This window comes from Euleptes europaea, chromosome 7 (assembly GCF_029931775.1).
Source record: "Euleptes europaea isolate rEulEur1 chromosome 7, rEulEur1.hap1, whole genome shotgun sequence".
Classification (NCBI taxonomy): domain Eukaryota; kingdom Metazoa; phylum Chordata; class Lepidosauria; order Squamata; family Sphaerodactylidae; genus Euleptes; species Euleptes europaea.
In genome coordinates, this window is record NC_079318.1 from 23,515,486 (window position 1) to 23,538,977 (window position 23,492).

Here is a 23,492-nt window from a genome sequence, read left to right on the forward strand (position 1 = left end):
TCCCTCTCCCCACAGCAGACACCTTGTGAGGTAGGTGGGGCTGAGAGAGTTCTGAGAGAACTGTGACTACCCCAAGGTCACCTCGCAGGTTTCATGTGGAGGAGTGGGGAAACCAACCCTGTTCTCCAGTCTAGAGTCCACCGCTATTAACCACTACACCACGCTGGCTCTCTAGCAGAGCAATAAGTCCCATTTTTTACTTACTGCATCTCTAGGTGACCACATAGTGATGCCGGAAGGAATGGTGTGCTCTCCCATCCACACGCAGCAGTCACAAGAACTGGCCAAAGTTTCCAGCCACATCTTTACTGTGTGTGTCTCCCCTCCACAGGTTTCAGCATTTCCTGCAGTTGTAAGTGTCTAAGAAAGTCTCAATGCATGAACAGGAGAAACAGCCATGCTGACTGGACATGTCATATCAGTAAGGGAGGAAATGTATAACCAGTTCCTTCTACTCTTAGAATTCCCAACGTAATAGGGCATTTTAGGCTGCATAGGCTGGCTGGGAGGTAGAACCATGACCTGCGACGGTCCAGATCTTTTTGTAAATAAACTCATGAGGAGGGAAGGGTGAAAACCACCAAAAAACGGAAGGGCACAGAGGCACACCACCTCAAGTGGGTGATGACGGAATTCGAATGGATCAACTGTGAGACCAAATTAAATGTGTAGAAAGTTCTATACTGGCTGCCCATCTGTTTCTAGACACCAATCAAAGTTCTGGTTCTTACCTATAAGGCCCTAAGAGGCTTAAGGCCAGGGTACTTGAAGGACCACCTCCCCCCATATTGTCCAGCCCACCACTTAAGATCTTGCTCTCTATGCCCCCCACTTTCAGGGGTGAGGTAGGTGTGTCCAGAGGGAGGTCTTTTACAGTGGTGGCGGTCCTCGCTTTGCAAGATCATAAGAACATAAGAAAAGCCCTGCAGGATCAGACCAAGGCCCATCAAGTCCAGCAGTCTGCTCACACAGTGGCCAAACAGGTGCCTTTAGGAAGCCACAAACAAGACGAGGGCAGCAGCACCGTCCTGCCTGTGTTCCACAGCACCTAAGATAATAGGCATGCTCCTCTGATCCTGGAGAGAATAGGTATGCAGCATGACTAGTATCCATTTTAACTAGTAGCCATGAATATCCCTTTCCTCCATGAACATGTCCACTCCCCTCTTAAAGCCTTCCAAGTTGGCAGCCATCACCACATTTTGGGTCAGGGAGTTCCACAATTTAACCTTTTGCAGGACATTGATTCATAGGGTCACCGTGAGTCGGAAGTGACTTGACAGCACTTAACACCCACACACACATCTCTTTGGAATGCCCTCCCCTATGAGCCTTGCCTGATACCTGTGCCCATTTAAGCTCACTTTATTTTTTACAAGCTGCTCCCCGTGTGGCTTTGGAGAACATGAGTTGGGTCTGGGGAACAGTAATGTTTAGTTTGGCCCTATGTCATGGAGTTTGGCTGCCATTAACTGACAATGGAGCAGGGCTTTAGTCTAAACTTGATGGTTAAAATTTACATGGGATGTCTTATTTACAGTGCAATCCTAAGAAAATTGTCCTGGGAGGAAGCCCCATTGAATAGACCTGAGTAGGGATCTGATTAGACCTGCTTACGATGGCACTTTTCACTCCTTGTCCCCACCTCTTCCAGCTTCATCTTTCTTGCTTCAAAGTAGAAATATGATTCTCAGCATTTTTTTTAATGAATGGATTTCTTTATGGATTACAAATCATAGGTAAAACATTGGGTGTTCATTTGAGAAACTGAAAGTTGTTGTGGACTAACATGTCCAGGAAATGCATGGAGTTCTAGATGATCTAAGGGAAGAACAGAAAGGGGGGAAGGGATTATTTATGTTTGGGATAGTTGAAATCTGTATTTCGGGTTGCCATGGATACAGTCTTGTATGTACTGTTTCTGGTCTTTATCTCGGTAACCAAACACAGGCATGACAGCATGAAAACTGGATGTTATATACAGCGGCCCACTATATTAAAGCAAATTTAGGTTTTCCCAGTTTCAGTATTCAAACCACTTCCTTTTGAAATAACAACTTCAGCAATGTTTCTCAACAATAACTTGTTTGAGGGTCACAGCTAAACTGCCTTTATGTTTACAGATAGGTAAACCAATTTCAAACACATTTCTAAACTCATCCTAAATAGATTAATGATGTTTGGATGATATTTATGTTCCAGTTATCAGGCCACTTTTGTAAGAGGGATCTTGGGTAAGCAGCCTTCTGGGTGTGTTGGGCATCATAGTGCCCTTCCCCCCCCCCCACATTGCCAGTGCGGTATAGTGGTTAAGAGTGGTGGTTTGGAGCTGTAGACTCTGATCTGGAGAACCGGGTTTGATTCCCCACTCCTCCACATGAGTGGCAGATGGTAATCTGGTGGACTGGATTTGTTTCCCCACTCCTACACATGAAGCCTGCTAGGTGACCTTGGGCTAGTCCCAGGTCTCTCAGCCCCACCTCCCTCACAGGGTGTCTGTTGTGGGGAGGGAAGGTGATTGTAAGCCAGTTTGATTCTCCCTTAAGTGGTAGAGAAAGTCGGCATATAAAAATGGACTCTTCTTCTTTTTCTTTGCCAAGCCTACTGGCACTGGCTGGATGTGTCCTTTGATTTGGATTGGGATGTGCATTCACACCTAGGGCTACAAAGTGTGATGTAGGGTTAGCTGTCTGTAACTACATCTGAGTCACTGCCTGTGTGTTTATGTCAGGGGAGAAGCAGGAAGGAGGAAGCAGCTGAAGTTTGTGAGATGGAATGAATCCCTTGTTTCTCATGGTGTTCATGTTCATTTCATTTGTCTCCTTTCATTTCTGGTCAAACAAGGGTGGCAGCATTACAAAATAAACAATGCAATTCAGCTTCAGACTTTATTGCGCAAACTCCCCGTGGCAGCAACAGAAACTGCTGAAAATAGGCAAGATAAGGACTAGAAATTCTACTTAGTTCAATAAAAAATGGTTTCAGATAACTGTTTATATTCACCAAACAGATTTTGTGACCACTACCATAACACTCACATGCAAACGACAGTATTATTTTAAAAAATAGAATATATGTTTTTTTCTATTGCAGTTTGTAATGAAGAAGAAGAAGAAGAAGAGTTGGTTTTTATATGCCAACTTTCTCTACCACTTAAGGGAGAATCAAACCAGCTTACAATCACCTTCCCTTCCCCTCCCCACAACAGACACCCTGTGAAGTAGGCGGGACTGAGAGAGTGTGACTAGCCCAAGGTCACCCAGCTGGCTTCATTTGTAGGAGTGGGGAAACCAATCCAGTTCACCAGGTTAGTCTCCGCCCCTCATGTGGAGGAGTGGGAAATCAAACCCGGTTCTCCAGATCAGACTCCACCACTCCAAACCACCGCTCTTAACCACTACACCACGCTGGCTCTCTAATGCTGATTGTTGACTTGCAGCTCTGATGTGAGAGCTGTGAAAGAACATTTTCCAGGAATACACTGGAACAAGATCCTTTTTGGAATTTGTTAGACCCCCCCAAATGTTGATATGCGTCACATACTTTATTGACATGGTCCTGTACCTAACCATGGGCAAGACTTTGACTGCAAAGTCACCAAAGTGGTTACTGAGAGCCAGGGACCAAGTGGTCCAAGGCACAGAAACCCCAAACGTGGTGTGTTTGTGGCAAGTGGCAGCACTGTGTCCATATGACACACATCCTTATGTTCATCGAGGCCACCCATTTGATGGTAACGTCTGATGCAGACATTTTTTTTAGAAGGGTTGACTTTTGAATATTTTGGTTAGACCCTCATTGTCATACAGCCTTGGCAGCTTCTATTGTTGGGGGTGATGAACAACCTTTCCCCTCTTCGCAATCTTTCCCAGGAGCAGAAAAGTGTGAACTCGCCTTGCATTAGTGCCACTCCAATCCACTCCGTCACGAAAGTGTCTCGAGGACCATAATCACGGCTGAGAGCAAAGCGCGTGGCTGCAGATGCTGTTATCGATGAAGAGGAGATGACAGGATGCTTATTATTGCCTGCCGATTGCCACAGGGCAGGGTCTGCACAGAAAGGCAAGCAGGCCGCCTGCTTCTCTTCCTGCTTCTGGCCTGGGGTCCTTCTGGGTCCTCCTGCTGGTCTCTTTTGATAAGGAGGACCATGTGCCAAATCTGTTGATAATCATCGGTGACTCAGGATGATCTCAGCCCCCTTTCCACTGTACATCGTCACATTTTTAAAGTCATATTGTCTATAATATTTTAACATTCTACAATCGTGTAAATTTTGTTTTTATCTTATGTATATTGCGCTCAAGATCTTTGGTCAGATGAGCTTGAAATAAAAGGAAAGGAAAGGTATATCATCAGGCATATTAGGGGAGGGGCCGTGGCTCAGGGGTAGACGATCTGTTTGGCATGCAGAAGGTCCCAGGTTCAATCCCCAGCATTTCCAGTTAAAGGGACTAGGCAAGTAGGTGATGTGAAAGACCTCTGCCTGAGACCCTGGAGAGCCGCTGCCCGTCTGAACAGATAAGACTGACTTTGTTGGCCAAGGGTCTGATGCAGTATAAGGCCGCTTCATGTGTTCATGTGCTCATTACATGGCTAAGGCGAACACGTCCCTCGGTTGGCAAGGGGAGGCTTCTAATGGGTAGGTGGGTGTCAGCACCAGCGCTGTTGGACAGCTCCACGTGAGCAGAGCCCACGAGATACAGGGCATGCCGGGTTCCTGCCCTAGTGAAGCCGATAGCTGCTTTCCAGGTCTGCGAGAGGATGCCTGGATTGGTGCCCAATCGGGGCTCTGCTGAGTGCCTCCAAACCTCCGTTTGGGGGGGGGTTTAGCACGCTCACCTAGCAGCATCGGGCATTTCTCAAGGGCCATTTTTGCATGGTAATTAGCAGTGCATTCCAGGCTGAATTGCCTAGTATTTTTTTTGAATTTTGCACACTGAAACGTCATTCCGGAAATGACTGCGAAGCCGGCGCATACCTGCTTTGCATTACTAAAGAGCCCATTTAACGCGACCTTTGGTGTTTGCCACGAAGAATCCCCCTCGAAGGAATCATGCAAAATAACAGCTGCGGGTTAGCTATGCATAGGGTTTGCCAGGTCCCTCTTTGCCACCGGCGGGAAATTTTTGGGGTGGAGCCTGAGGAGGGTGGGGTTTGGGGAGGGGAGTGACTTCAATGCCATATAGTCCAATTGGCAAAGTGGCCATTTTCTCCAGGTAAACTGATCTCTATCGGCTGGAGATCAGTTGGAATAGCAGGAGATCTCCAGCTAGTACCTGGAAGTTCCAAAAACAAACGAAAGCACTGACGGCTGAACAACAAAGTCTATTAACAACAAATAAATGATATAAAAATGCAATCTCTATAATCCAATAGTCTGAAATAACAACACAATCAGCATAAAGATAAGGCATACAACATATACAGATACCGGTAGATTATATGACAGAATGTGTCTGAGAAGTAGAAAAGAGCAAGAGTCCAGTAGCACCTTAAAGACTAACAAAAATATTTTCTGGCAGTGTATGAGCTTTCGTGAGCCATAGCTCACTTCTTCAGATACAGCTAGAATGTGAATCCATCTGTCTTTAAGTAGAGGAGAGTGAATTCAGACAAGCATTAGTATGTAAATGTTAACAGTATGTAAATTTGAATAGCAGGCGTGATGGGATTAGGTGTGGTATGCAGAAGAGTCTGTGATGTCCAGGGGAGAGATGGGTGTGGAGAAATCAGCATTGGTAATGAGCCATGAATGCAAGGTCTTTATTCAGCCCAGGTAAATGCATTGACTTTAGTTTGAACATCAACTGTAATTCAGCAGTTTCTCTTTCCAATCTCCCTTTGAAATTCCTTTGTAAGAGAACTGCTACTCTTAAATCTGCAACAGAATGTCCTGGAAGGTTGAAATGTTCTCCCACTGGTTTTTGAATATTGTGGTTTCTGATGTCAGACTTATATCCATTTAATCTTTGTCTTTGAGACTGACCTGTTTGTCCAATGCAGGTTGTAGAATGTAGATTCTCAGACACTGTGTGTCTGAGAAGGTACAAGTAGGTACAAGTCCCAAAATAAGAAAATCTACCCAGGAATGCTGGGGTTGCCACAATAATCAGTCTCTGATCCGAGGCTAAAGCCTCCCCTCCCCTCTAGCCGCGTGATTGCTGGGAGGGCGGCTCGGCGGTCCCTGCCCCCCCCCGCCCACCTATCAGCTGTTGGGCGTGGCGGGCTTCCTTTGGTAGACCTGGCCTCCGGCTGAGTCCCATTGGGAGGCCACGTCTACCCACTGGCTTTCTTGGCGGTAGACGTGGACTCCGAGGAGGGGGGGGGATGACCCCCTTCAGAGGCCAGGTCTACCAATTGGCTTCTATGGGCCTCTGGAGGCCAGGTCAACTGTCAAGAAAGCCAATGGGTAGACCTGGCCTCCCAATGGGACTCCGCCGGAGGCCAGGTCTACCAATAGGCTTTTATGGCGGCAGACCAGGCCTCCAGATGAGGACTCCGGACAGGGAGGGGGAAATGGCAGGGACTTACAATTTAATTTTTATCAATAAATAAGATCACTATTAAGTATGATATCAAGTTTTATTCAGTGTACCTATAGTTTAATTAAGACTTAAAAAACTTTAATTAAAGTTTATTACGTTAATAAACAGTGTACCTACCTATATAGTTTTAGAAATTTGGCTCTCAAAAGAAATCTCCATCGTTGCACTGTTGACATTTGGCTCTTTTGACTAATGAGTAGTCAAAAAGGGCAAGAGTCCAGTAGCACCTTAAAGACTAACAAAAATATTTTCTGGTAGCTTTCGTGAGCCACAGCTCCCTTCTTCAGATACAGCTAGAATGTGAATCCATCTGTCTTTAAGTAGAGGAGAGTGAATTCAGACAAGCATTAGCATGCAAATATTAACAGTATGTCAATGTGAATAGCAGGCGTGATGGGATGAGGTGTGGCATGCAGAAGAGTCTGCGATGTCCAGGGGAGAGATGGGTGTGGAGAAACCAGCCTTGGTCATGGGCCATGAATGCAAGGTCTTTATTCAGCCCAGGTAAATGTGTTGCCTTGAGTTGGAATATCAATAGTGTGGATTTTGGACTAATGAGTCCGGCGACCCCTGGGCTAGCCTGGGCCATCCAGGTCAGGGCTGAAGGCACTCGACACACACACACACACACACACACACACAGAAACGCCCCCCCCCAAAAAGCCAGTGATACGGTAAAATGGTTCGTGGAGGAGGAGGAGACCCAAAACCGTTGTTTACAAGAAAACAGTTATTTATTCGGAGCAGCTGCTACCCAGAGCACTCTAGCGAGTAAAAATCTCTGAGCCCCGATTGTACTGAGGAAGGAATAATTTATCCAAATTCAAGATATGACAACCCATCAACATTCAGGGTAACACTGATAGCACTCCAGACATCGAGGCGGCAACAGAATAACAATTTCACCCAGTTCTTGTTAATGGTTTACCGTAACCCTCCATGACTCTTGCCCCAATTCCTTCACACAGAGACATACAGAGACATCCTGCCCAGCAACAAGCGATTCCCTGGCTGCCCTAATACATTTCAATACATTGTACGGAAAGGAAAAGCGGTTATTGCACATTGCTAGATCAGTGGCGCTTCCATAGCCAGGGGGAGTCGACCTGCTGTCACACCAGCCTGCGTTTTTTTTTTTTATAATTTTTTATTGATTTTTATAATAAATCCCAAAAAAGAAAAAAAAATATACATCATAATAAAAGTTTTTTTTAAATAATTTTTTTATTGATTTTTATAATAAATCCAAAAAGAAAAAAAATATACATCATAATAAAAGTTTTTTTAAAAATAATTTTTTATTGATTTTTATAATAAATCCAAAAAAAGAAAAAAATATACATCATAATAAAAGTTTTTTTAAAATAATTTTTTTATTGATTTTTATAATAAATCCCAAAAAAGAAAAAAATATATACATCATAATAAAAGTTTTTTTTAAAATAATTTTTTTATTGATTTTTATAATAAATCCCAAAAAAGAAAAAAATATACATCATAATAAAAGTTTTTTTAAAAATAATTTTTTATTGATTTTTATAATAAATCCCAAAAAAGAAAAAAATATATACATCATAATAAAAGTTTTGTTTAAAATAATTTTTTTATTGATTTTTATAATAAATCCCAAAAAAGAAAAAAATATATACATCATAATAAAAGTTTTTTTAAAAAATAATTTTTTTATTGATTTTTATAATAAATCCCAAAAAAGAAAAAATATATACATCATAATAAAAGTTTTTTTAAAAATAATTTTTTTATTGATTTTTATAATAAATCCCAAAAAAGAAAAAAAATATACATCATAATAAAAGATAATAATAATAATAAAAGAAAAATAAAAAAAAAATAAAAAGCCTGCGGTTTTAAGGGGCGGGCGGGGGGCGGAGGGGGGGGGCGGGCCGGGGGCGTGGGGAGCGCCCCTAAAACCCCTCCCCGCGGGCTCGACGCGGAGGCGCAGGGAGAGATGCTGAGCCGGCGGCGTCCCGCCATGGCTCTGCCCGGAGGCGGCGGAGGAGGAGAGAGAGCAGCTGCAGCTGCAGCCGCCCCCGCCGCCTGCCTGCCTCCCTCGCTGGCCGAGCCGCTCCTGCTGCTGGGCTGCTGCTGGCGGCCGGGGGCTCCGGCCCAGCGGGGTCCGCTGCCGCTGCTGCTGCCGGCGTCGGGGAGGATGGCGCAGGGCGTCCGGCGGGCCCCGGCGCCGTCCCTGCTGGAGGCGGCCCGCTGCCGCTACGAGAGCCTGCAGATCTCCGACGACGTCTTCGGGGAGTCCGGGCAGGACAGCAGCGGCAACCCCTTCTACAGCACCACGGCCGACTCGGCCGAGGAGGAGGCGGAGGAGGAGGAAGGGGCGCGCGGCCCCCGGGGCCCGGCCGGCGGGCGGCGGGGCTCCGGGGCCGAGCGGGCGGAGGAGGCCGGCCCCGTCGAGGAGGAGGAGGAGGAGGGCGAGGAGGAAGACCCCCGGGGATGGAGCCGGCGCCTGCGAGACCCCCCCACCCCTTCCTTCCAGGAGACCAGCGGTACATTTGTTGGGGGGGGGGGATAACAACGCACCTTGGGAGTGTGCGGTGCTGTAAAAACCCCTAGAATGAAAGAGGTGGCGAGGGGCTTCCAGCTTGGGGGTCTGGGGGGGGGAGAAGCAGGCTTTTGGGGAGGCTGGCGACGTGCGCCCTTCCCCCCATTGCAACCCAGTTTCCAGAAACAAGTGTCTTGCAGGGGGGGGGGGATAACAACGCACCTTGGGAGTGTGCGGTGCTGTAAAAACCCCTAAAATGAAAGAGGTGGCGAGGGGCTTCCAGCTTGGGGGTCTGGGGGGGGGAGAAGCAGGCTTTTGGGGAGGCTGGCGATGTGCGCCCTTTCCCCCCATTGCAACCCAGTTTCCAGAAACAAGTGTCTTGCAGGGGGGGGGGATAACAACGCACCTTGGGAGTGTGCGGTGCTGTAAAAACCCCTAAAATGAAAGAGGTGGCGAGGGGCTTCCAGCTTGGGGGTCTGGGGGGGGGAGAACTAGGCTTTTGGGGAGGCTGGCGACGTACACCCTTCCCCCCATTGCAACCCAGTTTCCAGAAACAAGTGTCTTGCGGGGGGGGGGGAATAACAACTCACCTTGGGAGTGTGCGGTGCTGTAAAAACCCCTAAAATGAAAGCAGTGGTCTTTTAGAGATAAAGGGCCACTTTTTAAAAAATAACATTTTTACGTTGTTTTTTTTATAGTACAGTAGTTTCCATCATTCATTAAGATCATTATATGATATAAACAATATTTCTCTATTCTAGTTAACTAATTAGTTTGTATATTTACGTTGACTTCCCCTCTCTCCTCCTCTCTCTTTTTGATAACTTTATTGTCACCTTTGCATTTGATTTCTAATGCAATTCAATACTTCGTATATTAATCAGATTACATTTCTTAAAATCCAAATCTGTAATCTTAATATTATTTCTACCTTAATCAGTTGAATTAGAGCAAAACATAACCTGCAAAACTTGAAACTGCTAGTTTAATGTATTTTTTTTAAATCGCCCCTTGGGTCGGTTCTGCACCCCTTTGAGGTCTGCACCCTAGGGCCGGCCCTGGGGAGGAGAAGCCCTCCCCAGCCCTTTCCTTAGGGGGTTCTTCGCCGTGGGCTTGGAGTGGGCACTTGGGGGTGGGGGGGAGCAGTGATTGCTTTGGAGAAAAGGGAGCCCTTTTGCGCTGGCACCGGAGGTTGGGGAGGACTCGGTTAGAAACTCCTTCACCATTTATCGTAGGATCGAATCAGAGAGTTGGAAGGGACCGCCAGGGTCATCTAGACCAACCCCCTGCACAATGCAGGACATTCACAACTGCCTCCCCCCCACACACTCCCAGTGCCCAGAAGATGGCCAGGATGCCCTCCCTCTCATGAACTGCCTAAGGTCACAGAATCAGCATTGCTGACAGATGGCCATCTAGCCTCTGCTTAGGAACCTACATGGAAGGAGCACTTACCACCACCATCCCCAGGAAGCCTGTTCCACCGAGGAACCGCTCCAACTGTTAGAAAATTCTTCCTAATGTCTAGATGGAGACTCTTCTGATTTAATTTTAACCTGTTGGTTCTGGTCCGACCTCCTGGCCATTTATGCATGGGAGGATTTGCCACTTTCTAGATGCGCATTTCCCCCATCCGAATTCTCAAAACTCTGCACGGGGGCTTATTGTTGAGTTTGGAGAATTTGGAAGGCGAAAATGTGCATCTAGAGAGTGGCAAATCCAAGGCAAAACCTCCTGTGCATAAATGGCCATGGCTAGCAAAAAAGCGGGGGGGGGGGAAGATGTTGTGCTGGACATCTCTGCTTTCTGGTGAGGGGCTCCCCAGTTTTAAAGGCTATCCTTTATCCCAAAAGCATGTGCAACATGGATGGCCAGGCTCGACTAGAGGGCTGGATGGTCCTGCGCCGTCCTGGGGCCCTTTCCTACCCAAGGAAATGCTAGGAGGATAAGCTGGGAGCAGGGACACCCTCCACCCCTAGCTCTCTTCCTTCGAGCATCCCAGCTCTCCAATCCAGCCAGAGCTGAGCCACGTGCTGTATGAGCTCTGGGAAGGGAGCTGATGTAGCCAGAGTGCAGACTGCAGTCACCGCCGCTCCTGGAATTGGCAAGAGGGGGACTGCAGACAGATAACTTCTCTCCTCGTTAATCAGCCACAGATCGTGGGAAAATTGGGCATAATGATCCACCCCGCCCAAAAAAACCTGTTTCAGGACAGAGGGTTAAAAGACACCCCCCATCCAACTTGTTTGTGCTAGTTTCCAAACCCAGGGGGCTCGCCTGTCTCACCTGCTCTGCAGGGTTTGATGAAGGCACAGAGCATTCCAAAACAAGGCACCTTGGGAGTGTGCGGTGCTGTAAAAACCCCTAAAATGAAAGAGGTGGTCTTTTAGAGATAAAGGGCCACTGAAACTATTCTCAGTCTGATCCCTCCCCTGGGGAATTGCCGTCTGCGAGTGTCTGGTTCACCCGATGAGACAGACGAACTCGATGCGCCTTGTAAAGAACTGGGCAGAGCCGGCTCTCTCTCGGGCATCTGCGAGGGATGCTGGATTCTCAGAGCGAGTGCCACGGCCCTGCCTCGAACGTCTGGCTGCATCCTGGCCTCCTTGAAGGGCTGGCTTGTAGGGCAGACTCCACTTCATCACATCTTTCATTCATTAGGGAAACATGCCCCTGGGGTGGGGGGGGGGACAGCTGCACCAAATCAGGAGGGGCTAGATGGCCCTTCAATCACTGCCTCCTTTCGGGAATGGTTGTATAAAGAGATTCCTGGGCAGAAGCTTAAGTTGTCTCTGATTTCCCTTTGATAAAGTGTAGATGCACATGCTACTTGGGACTGGAAAGCTTAGTCATTGACAGCAAGCCTTGCCCGGATTTTGGCAACTGGAGGGTGAGTTGCCTTTGCTCTGTGGTGCGCCCCCGTGTGCAGGAGGGGCGGGGGGGGGGCCTCTTGATCATGAGCCCTTGTGGCTGTCCTCCTTTGGTCATTTCAGCGGGAGCTTCCAAAAGTGACAGCTCATCACTCAGCAGCTGCCACATCGAGCGGTGACTTGCAGGGGGGAAATAGTGGGGACATATCTCACAGAGGCTGCAGAGCTGTGGCTTTTCTGCTTTCCCCCCCCCCCCACCGCAGACTCGAGCTCGGTAGTCTCTCCAGAGAGACAGTTCCCTTTTTCTGAGGCGCGGCGAGCATTGAGCGATACACATGCATGTGTCAATCAGCGCTAAGGATACTTGGGAACAACCAGGCACATGATGGCGTGATGCAGTGTTCTCTGGCATGCTGCAGCTCTGCTCAGCTTTGCACGAACCACAAGTCCTGCTTGTTTTTGTCTAGCCCATATCTAACAGCCATAGAATCAGTGACTGGAAAGACCTTTGGTAGCTGAGAATGCCAGCGACGGTGCTAACAGGTGTAAGCCTCAATTATGTAAAATATCAGGTTTTATACATGTGTCAAATGGAATTGTCTCTCTCGTCTGATCTGGCTGTAGCATTTTGACATGTTCTTACTGCAGTTGCCAAAAGCTGTATTAGATGCATTTAATATAAGGGGTAAAGGGGATTTGCAGTAGTCGTCAATAAATGTGTGGCCGATGGTTGCTGGTCTTTATTATTTTGTACTTATTTATGCAACCGTGAAGCAATTCTAGACTGCAAATCTCTAGATGTTCTCTCAGAATAAAAATAATGAGATGGTTCCATGCAGCGAAGGGTTAAAGCGATGCTTACACAATCCTTGTTGTTCCCTGTTATAAGCCAGTAGTTACAATGATTCCTTAAAAACCAATATGGCACATGCTGTATCCGCCCATTGCCATTTTATAGCATTGCTGCCATCCCTGCCCCATTAAGAAGCTAGCATCAGGAGAGCCAGGGGCCCAAACCACGAAGAGGGAGAGAGCAGTGGTGATTCCCTTCATGGATTCGCCCAGTGCAGGATGTGTGAAGGGTCACAGAAAAAGGTCAAGGCGCAGAAAAAGGTGTGTGAAGGGACGCGGGAAAAACAACTTGTGGCTTAAAAAAAAGATTCTTGACTCTCACGTCCCACCCCCGTTGTTGGAAAGGTGGTGGCCATGGGCTGTGTGTGCACATAGCCTTCATGTGCTTCGTGCTGCATGAGAATGTTGGCAGCAAAGCACAGCATGCAGATGTGAAGTTTCAGCTTCCAGAATTAGGAATTCTGCTGGAGGGAAGCAAGGACCTGCTCCTGGCTTCCCTATAGCCTCTGAGGAAGGGCTCCACAAGATGCATCGTCCCTTAAGTCCATTTCCTACCTTCTAAGGATCCTTTTAACCATTGCATTTGTATGGACAGGGAGGAAACTAACCTTGAAGGGTATGTGTCCTGAAGCGTGCTTACTTGGTGGCTTGCCTTGGTTGATGCAAACAAGTTCCTACACTATCACTAAAACTGTAAAATCTCAACATGTGGAAAATTCCAGAATATGTGCCTACTGTAGATGGTTTAGGGAGGGGCCATAGATAAGTGGTAAAGGATGTGCTCTGCATGCCGAAGGTTCCTGTTTCCAATCCAGTCATCACCTACTAAAAGGGTTCAGTAGTAGGTGATAGAATCATAGAGTTGGAAGGGTCCACCAGGGTCGTCTAGTCCAACCCCCTGCACAATGCAGGAAATTTGCAACTACCTCCCCCCCATACCACCAGTGACCCCTACTCCATGCCCAGAAGATGGCCAAGGTGCCTTTCCTCTCATGATCTGCCCAAGGATATAGAATCGGCATGTGAAAGATCTCTGCCTAAGACCCTGAAGAGTCACTCGCCAGCCAGAGTAGATAGTACTAGCCTCTATAGACCAATGGTTTGACTCAGTATAAGATTGTTTAATTATGTGTCCATTTGATATAACCTGTACTATAATTCCTGGAGGTTTAACTTTTATCGTTGCAGAATATTGTACATTTCACACTGACCCTAAGCCAATTTGATCAAGAAGGTGCACTTGAGATCTCAGCCTGCCATTAGACATAAATTCACAAAATCATTCAACGTAATTCTACAGAAACAGTAAATGGGCATACATTATCAAAAATCGTCAAGAGGATCTCAGCATCACTGTGGGTAAAAAAAATAAAAATACCAGGTTCAAAAAGTAATATAGTACTTGGGGCATACTCTTCCCCTATGCTGAGGCAGAGGAATTACGGAAGGACCAAAAAGAGAAATTACTGTAAGAATAGGTAACTTGGTAACCCTTGCAGTCACTCAGTGAATATATATTCAGATTATGAAAGAGACAAAATCTAAAGCTGATGAATGTCGGAACAGTCAGTGATGAAGCCATTTCCCTCCTTATAGAAAAACCAGATCAGGGGAGCGGGGATGTAAGGAATTGTAGGAGAGGGCAACAATGCTTAAATCGCACCACCCCAAAATCTCTTCTTTCATAGTCCTCTAAACTCTCAGGACTGATTTTACTTTACCTCTTCTGCTTAGTTGCTTTCATCTGGGGCTATTTAGTCCTCATTGGGTTTTTTACAATGCTTGTTTTTTTTCCCCTTTTGGTTAATTTACAACATCTCTTTCCCCCACACACACACCTGTAGAGGCCCCTGAGCTGAGTGGCCCTGTTGTGTAACTTTTGTCATCCGCGCAAGGGCTAGCCAGGTTATTATTAGGGATAGTGATGCTTAACCAAACAGAGAAACTTTGAAAAAGAAGCCGGGCAGAGACACTAAACCTCTGAATACCAAAGCCAGGAGGCAATATCGGGGAAGGCCTTGGCCTCTATGGCCTGCTTTTTAGTCCTCCAGGGCAACTGGTTGGCCACTGGGTAAAACAAGATGCTGGACTAGATGCACCACTGGAATGATCCAGCGGAGCTCTTCTTAGGTTCCGGATCTGAAGATTTGCCCCCAGGAACCCCGCTGTGCTCATTGAGTCCCTTGGATGGTGCCAAGAGTTTTTCTGTTGCCCCAGGAGGTCAGACCAGAACCGATGGGTTGAAATTAAATCAAAAGAGTTTCCATCTAGACATTAGGAAGATTTTTCTATCAGTTAGAGCCGTTCCTCAGTGGAACAGGCTTCCTCGGGAGGTGGTGAGCTCTCCTTCCCTGGAGGTTTCTAAGCAGAGGCTAGATGGCCATCCGTCAGCAATGCTGATTCTATTACCTTAAGCAGATGATGAGAGGGAGGGCACCTTGGCCATCATCTGGACATGGAGTGGGGGGGGGGGGTCACTGGGTGTGTGTGGGAGAGGTAGTTGTGAATTTCCTGCATTGTGCAGGGGGTTGGACTAGATGACCCTGGTGGTTCCTTCCAACTGTATGATTCTATGATTCTTGTACTGCTGTGAGCCTGTGGCTTCTTTCTGTAGATACCTGCCCTGAGTCTACATATATCTAAACCAAGTTGACTTGGGTCTTCAGATTTGGCATTAAGGAGCACAACATATCTTCTAACTCTTCTGCTCATTTAAAGCCTGTATCATCTTAAATGTTCGTACTGTTTGCTTCCTAACCTTAAAAAAAATTTGCAACCTCACCCACCCTGCTTTTAGCTATGTATAATATTTTCTAGCTGGGTAGCTCTCTAATGTGTTTAATTGCATTTTACCTTTAGCCTCAGAATAGACACTGAAAAAGGAAAACATCACCTATTCTCTCAAGGGATTTCATGTATTACGACCTCACAGATGTATAAGCTCTGCTCATTAGAGTCGTTATATTTAGTGGGGAAGAGCATGACACGTCTTTTGATCCTTCTGTTTATTTAAATGCTGTATTTCTCAACACTCACAGTAAGACTTTTTCCTGGCTTCTTTATTTTTCTAGTCATGATGATGGCTGGTTTCATAGTGCATTTTGATTACATTTGACTGCAGAGAATAGATGCCAGGGGGGAAAAACCTTAAATACTGCTGATTTTTCTTAAGAAATTCTGTGCCTATACACCACACTGAATACATTAAGGAACTACTATCTATATTATAATCAAGGCTTGCATTTATTTTAGACAGTTCATCCTTTGCTTGTGTAGAAGAGAAGTGAATTAAGAAATACTAACCAACAGCACTAAATGGCCTTAGAAGGGTCTACCTCAGTTTAGGATGGCACTGTAAAGTCTTTTATGCATGGGTTGGATCTCCCTGCTTGGACCTGAGTTCACCTCACATTAAAGTAACCCGGGTTGGGGGAAACTGTATGCATTGGCTTGAATGATCAGGGATGAAACTGTGTGCTAATCGAACCATGAATACAGAAAAACAGTCTCCCAAGCTCAAATCAAGCCCCACCCCTTTAAATGCTGCTCTGTAATTGGCTTATCTCGCAGTGCTCCCCGTGAGAAAGGATTTCCTTCCCCCCAAACCCAACTGCCGCATAAAAAAGCATTTTAAGACCAAAAAAACAGAGCAATCTGAAAGAAGGGGGGGAGAAATCCAAGCCTTGTTTTTAAAAAGCCTTTCGTTTGCTCAGAAAGAGCTTTGAGGTAGCAGGTAGTAGGAAGCACTTGAATCCCTGCCTCTTTACACACTGCTTTGTGATGGCTGTGAGAGAAGCCAATCTTCTGTTTCCCCCTTCATGCTGTTGGAAAAGGGTGGGCCGTGATGGCGTGGGGAAGCTCAACCCGAGAATGGAGTATGCACGCTCTGTGACTCCGGAATGAGCCAAGATGAACAGTTTAATTCGGGCCAGAAGAGGAATGGGAAAAGCCGGTCTCGTTTTGCGTCAAAACAGCGTTGAGCTTCCAAGGATTGAGATATCAGGCGAAAATGCATGGTCGCTTTAGCCTCCTTTATTCCCTGTTTCAACCAGGATTCAGCCAGGATCGAACGCATGTTCAGCGAAACGCATGCGTTCGATCCTGGCTGAATCCTGGCTGAAACATGGAATAAAGGAAGCTAAAGTGACCATGCGTTTTCGCCCATCATGCATACTGAAAAATTTGACCCTGGCTGAAATGGGGCATAAAGGAGGTTAGAGCGACCATGCATAAAACATCTAAGTCTCTCTTGCAGTTTCTTGTTTTATAGGCATTATAATAAAAATGTTTATATTCATTTTATAGTTTTCCAGTGAGGGTTAAACAGTATTTTTTTATAAGAAAGCCTAGTGGGGGTTTTTTAGTGTGTAGTATTTTTAAATTTTATAAACTCTGGCTAGTTTCTACATCAGCATGTGTGGCTGTTCCCCTATGAATGGGACCTTTGAAGCTCTTCCTTCTTGTGATAGCCCCCTCAATTCCAGAAAAGCCCACTCAGGTTCATGGGGCTCTCTGGAGTAGCACCTCAGGAGGCACAATATATCATATCTGGGAGGAAAATTTTGCTTCTCTGTACATGACTTCCTGATTATGCAAGGGAGTCTGAGTTCCACCCCACCTGATGTGTGTACAGTTTATCTGTTTGCTATAGATTGCCCCGATTAATGGTCCCTTTGTGTCCTGAAACACATTGCAGATTTTGAAGTGAAAACACGCTCAACCAGATTTAAACATGCTCCCTTTGAACTTGATTTGTCCTAGTATTCCTCTGTGGATTGATCTTGTACTGGGTTCAGTTTTGGGAGCTTCCCCCTTGCTAGATTGGGGGGGGGGGAATCAAACAAGTCTGTGAAGATAAGGCTTTCCAAACGAGGAAAATTAACAGAAGCATAAACTGGCCATACACATGTGAGCTGATAGTGCAAAACCAGAATTTTTTTGGAAAGACCTTAAAGACAAACCAGTTTTGTTCAATACATCAGAAGCAGGAAAACAAACATGGAAGGAGTGGGATAATATATGATAATGGTGTAAAAAAAGGTTAATGAAACAAGATGGGGAGATGGCAGAGGAGATGAAAGAATTCTTATTCTCCATTGCAGTATACAGGCACACAATAGACTTTGTTGCCAAAGATAATGGACATTGGGGAAGGGCTATGGCTCAGTGGTAGAGCAGAAGGTCCCAGGTTCAATTCCCAGCATCTCCAGTTAAAGGGACTAGGCAAGTAGGTGATCTGAAAGACCTCTGCCTGAGACCCTGGGGAGCTGCTGCTGGTCCAAGTAGACAATACTGATTTTGATGGACCAAGGGTCTGATTCAGTATAAGGCAGCTTATGTGTATGTGTTCATGTGAACCATTTCCCCCCCGGGGGGGGGGGCATCTGAAAAACTAACAAACAAAGGTGATAAGGAATGAAGTTCTTGGGTTAACTGGTCAATCAAAATTAACCATTAACTCTTAAGGAACTCAAATGTGACATTGTTGTTGTTCTAACAAAAATATCCAATCTGTTATTAAAATCTACCTCCTTATTAAAGAAGTGGAAACAGCCAGTGTAAGACCATCTCTCCCCCCCCCCCAAAAAAAAAGGGAACCAGGAAATTATAGACCTGGCCACCTAGCTTCTTTCTTAGCTAAAATGGTGAAATATCATTAAAGTTGTAGAATTATTAAGTGTACAGAAAGTTTTGCTGAAGAAGAATCATGGATTCTGTAATGAGAACTGCTTCTCATGCAAAGGAAAAAAAATCTGAGCATTCATAATTGTTGAGAGATTGATTAGACTGAGGAAGGCTCTCTAGGGATTATTATAGGGGTAGCATATCTGACAGGAATGGGCAAATTCCTCTAAGCACCTACTTAAAACTGAGTTAGCAGCACTTGCCTATCAGGATAGGGGAGTGGGGACTGAAGCGACTGCTATCCCATGACAAGCTCTGATCCACAAAGGAAATGAAATGTGCATCCATTTCTGAAAACTTGAGAATGGGTTGGGGGGCTGGCTTAGAAACATGGAGCTGGTCAGAATGAGCTGAACAGGCTTTATAAATCCTGACAATATAGGCCATTTTTCTCATGGTTATCGTTCAAATATACCATATATTTATATAATGGCATTAGGATTCTGGCTGTTTTATTTTCAGGATAAACTGAATATTTTACTGCTCACTCTCTTGACTCCAGATCATTAGGGTTGCCATGTCCCTCTTCACTATCGGTGGGAGATTTTGGGGGTGGAGCCTGAGGAGGGTGGGGTTTCGGGAGGGTCTTGAATGCCATAGAGTCCAATGGCCAAAGCGGCCATTTCGTCCAGAGGAACTGATCTCTATCGCCTGGAGATTGGTTGTAATAGTGGGACATCTCCAGCTACTACCTGGCAGTTGGCAACCCTACAGATCATTTATGAATAAGCTCAATAGACAGTCCTAGTACTTGAGAGATCCAGCTATTTAGATCATTACATTGTGAAAAAAGACATTTTTCCTGTTCTCTGCTTCCTGATTACAAACAAGTTACCAATCCAGAAGAGAAAATATACTGTCATCCTATGATGACTGCTAAATGTGCCTTGGAGCCTTTGATGTGGATCTAGGCTTTTTGAATGTCTTAAGTGTGTATGTGTGTTCAAAGGCTGGTGAAGTGGAAATCTCAGAGTGATATCTGTTTCTCTGTCGGGCTGTGACTGGCCATCCCTATTAGAGAACTTCTGTCAAAGAGAACTTCTGTCAAAGGACACTCAGTGACTCGGGTTGCCAACCTCCAGGTAATAGCTGGAGATCTCCTGCTATTACAACTGATCTCTAGCCGATAGCGATCAGTTCCCCTGGAGAAAATGGCTGCTTTGGCAATTGGACTCTATGGCATTGAAGTCCATAGAGTCCAATTGCCAATCTCCTCAGGCTCCACCCCAAAAACCTCCCACCGGTGACGAAGAGGGATCTGGCCACCCTATCAGTGACATTTTCTAGGTAGAACTGGCTAACCAGGAAGGACCTGGACTTTATACACACAGATGGTAAGAAGCATGAATTGCTCACTACTTTTGTGCAATGTACAAATTGGCAAAGCAAAAAGAGAAAAGATCTCTTTGCAATCTCATAATGGACGGGGGAAGGAGAGAGGCTCTCCAGTCTCCTCCTCCACTGAATGGACAGGAAGGAGTCGTTTGAATCAAAGCCCCTGTGACGAAAAGAAGGACTAAAGAGGAGTGGTAGGTGGAATGTTTTTCTCCCTTGGTGTGCTTGCAGTCACTATTGTTCCTCCTAGCAGGAATTGCTAGAATCCCCAACGACCAATCAGGGAGTCGCTTGTTCTGTGCTGCCACCAGTCATATTTTCCTTGGCTGGCAGTCTTTTGCTTGTTGAATATAGCACTGCATTATATGAAACTCAAGACAGTATGGCTGCTGCCGAACGACTGCTTCCAAGTAATGAGGGCTGCATACTGGGCAGTAATATCTGTGAACTGGGTGGGTTGACCAATATTGCATCTTCTTGAGATGACTTTGGAGAAAAATTGGCACAGATATTTTCAGATCTTCCCTGCTCACAGTTTTTTTACCCATGATTGCAAAATGATGTTTTCTTTCCTTAGTAACAATGCTTGCCACCCACTCCTTCCAATTAGATCACTTAAATGCTAAAACCAAAAAACGGGCACTATTATAACTGAGTCCAGCTTCCACTGACTATCTATCAAGAGCCATTTAACATTATATACATTAATTTCCCCCCACCTCCACACCTATTGTATGGCACTATTATAACTGAGTCCAGCTTCCACTGACTATCTATCAAGAGCCATTTAACATTATATACATTAATTTCCCCCCACCTCCACACCTATTGTATGTATATCCAATAAGCCAGCATAGAAGTCATTTGTGCCTGATTTTGTGGATATCCAGAATGAGCACACATGATCGCTCTCTCTTTCGCTCTCTCTTATGGGTAATCATTAGGGTTAGAGGTTTTGGGGCGGAGCCTGAGGAGGGCAGGGTTTGGGGAGGGGGGCACTGCAATGCTATAGAGTCTAATTGCCAAACTGGCCATTTTCTCCGGGTGAATTGATCTCTGTCAGCTGGAGATCAGTTGTAATAGCAGGAGATCTCCAGCTACTACCTGGAGGCAATCACTTGTTTCAGCATCCAGAAGAACGCTGCTTGGTTTAAAATCTGTAGGACAACTGAACCATCCAGGGTTTACACAGTGGTGGTTCTGCTACTGCAATCCTGGGAGGGCTGAATATGGGAGGGATTGATGGTCATACGAAAACTGAGTTTGCAGTAGCACTTCCCATTGGTCCCAATAGGGCTGAAAGTTTATTGACAGCTTTAGCTGATTGATTGGTGGAGGCCAGATTGAACTGGTGAGCGTGTGAGTTAAGGGCACCCATATCTGAGGTTATCGTGGTTTCTTCTCTGGTGTGTTACTGTAACAGGGAATGAAAAAAAGAAACACGTTTTATTTTTAACAATAAATGGTGACTATGGCCAGATCATTGCAAGTTATCTCATTCTTCCTTCTGCATCTCAAACAAAATAGGAAGGCTTGGGCAACGGGGGCAGTCTAGTGTAACTAGAGCCACTGGCTGCTGCACCAGCACTGAGCCATTATAATGTAGTAGCAATCCTAGCCTCATCCTGCTGGAAGAAACGAAACAAAGGACTGGTTAATCAGCTAAATCCTTATTGGACAACTTTCGATTCAACTCATTACTCCAGAGAGGTTAACATCAGAGTAAAGTAATGCTTGTGATTGACAGTGATTATTTTTATGCAGAACCAGTGAGACCTCTCGGTTAGTTCTTCTCTGCTAAAGTATATTGTGAAAGTTAAGGTATATTGTATAAGGTAAAGTATATTGTAAAAGTCCCCTGTGCAAGCACCAGGGTGGTTTGCCATTGCCTTCCCCAGTCATCTTCCCTTTACCCCCAGTAAGCTGGGTACTCATTTTACCGACCTCGGAAGGAGGGAAGGCTGAGTCAACCTTGAGCCGGCTACCTGAAACCGACTTCTGTCGGGATCGAACTCAGGTCATGAGCAGAGCTTTAGACTGCAGTACTGCAGTTTACCACTCTGTGCCACGGGGCTCCTTAAAGCAGGGGTGGGGAACCTTTTTTCTGCCAAGGGCCATTTGGATATTTACAATATCATTCATGGGCCATACAAAATTATCAACTTAAAATTAGCCTGCTATATTCTTGGGCGGTCCTAGCAGCTCCATAGATAACGACTCTTCTTCAGGGAGGAAAAAAAGGTCCCTTTTCTCAGCAAAACAAACTCACATCTGCCCTGAACAGAGGCTATTCCTGTCCATGGGAGGGGGGCGGACCGCCAGTCTTAGACCCTTCTGAGCTAGACATCTGCCAGGACCCATGAAGGGCCAGACCAAATGATTTCGTGGGCCTTAAACGGCCCCCGGGCCTGACATTCCCCACCCCTGCCTTAAAGTATATTGAGCCTAACTTAAATGTGAGTCTGGTGAGGCAAAAGAGGAGTCCTGGGGCAACTAAGATTGCAGAAATGGGCCAGTGCAGAGTCTCTTGGGGAAACTCTTTGGCCTCGTCAGTCCCACAGGTAAATCAGGCCACTATTTGCTGAGAGAGAACTCACTCCTAGAATGGTGTGGTGTGGTCCTTATTCCCTGGCAGCCTTAGAAAAGTTACTGGCAGACATGTTCCACCAGTAAGGAAAGAAAAAAGTTCTGGGCAAACTGGGAGTAAAACTCGAGCTTACATTAAGAATCCATGTGCATCTTCTGAGGAAGAAATCTTCGAAACAGGAACAACCCACCGGTAACCTGAAAAGAAAATAACTTTACACATGGACATGTCTGGAAAAAATAATAGGAGACATGAACACTTGCCTTGAGAAGTTATAGTGATATGTTTCATGGACTTCACTTGTCACATATGGAGACTGTACCCTCTGACCTTGAGCTTTTGTATGATGACTGATCTATTATATGTTATTTGTATTGCATGTATGTGGGAGGTTTTGTATGTATAATATTGAGTTGGTTTATGTTTAGTATTATAGTTGTAGTAAGAATACATAGCGTAGAAATATCATCATTAAATGTGCAACTTTGATATGAAAACCTGGTAAAAATTACAACAGGTTGTTTTTGTTAAAATACAAGCCCTGGAGGTTGGCAACCACTGATTTTCAGTCTAGAGAAGCCCTTGAGATTGGCAAACACTTTTTTCTCTAGGTCATTCCTGGAGGGTGACAACAGAGGATTTTTCTCTCCAGGCCAGCCCTGGAGGTTGGGAACTGAGTTTTTTCCTCCTTAGGTTTGTCCAGGAGAGTAATAACAATAGAACTTATCACTTAGATTCTGCAACTTGATTTACATTATAATAGGTTGTTTTTGCTATATCACAAACCTCCAGGTAATAGCTGGAGATCTCCTGCTATTACTATTGATCTCCAGGCGACAGAGATCAGTACACTTGGAGAAAATGGTCACTTTGGCAATTGGGCTCTATGGCATTGAAGTCCCTCCCCAAACCATGCCCTCCTCAGGCTCCACCCCAAAAACTTCCCGCCAGTGTTGACAAGGGACCTGGCAACCATAAGCTCTGCTCATAGCCATGGCCTCCAATTCTGCCCTGCTAGAGAATGAAACCCGGGAGGGGTGTTTTTGTATGTCTGGTGATTTTCCCATGTAAAACTTGAAACTCTGGGGAATACCGCGCACAAG

General features: G+C 45.6%; 1 protein-coding gene across 1 annotated transcript in view; it reads left to right on the forward strand.

The window, feature by feature from the left end:
- The first annotated feature begins 229 nt into the window (after window positions 1-229).
- PGBD5 (piggyBac transposable element derived 5) overlaps window positions 230-23,492 on the forward strand; it is a 100,623-nt gene continuing 77,360 nt past the window's right edge. The window contains exons 1-3 of the mRNA XM_056853324.1: window positions 230-352; window positions 8,419-8,455; window positions 8,555-9,064. Of these exons, the coding sequence (XP_056709302.1) occupies window positions 230-352; window positions 8,419-8,455; window positions 8,555-9,064 (670 nt within the window). The remainder of the gene's footprint in view (window positions 353-8,418; window positions 8,456-8,554; window positions 9,065-23,492) is intronic.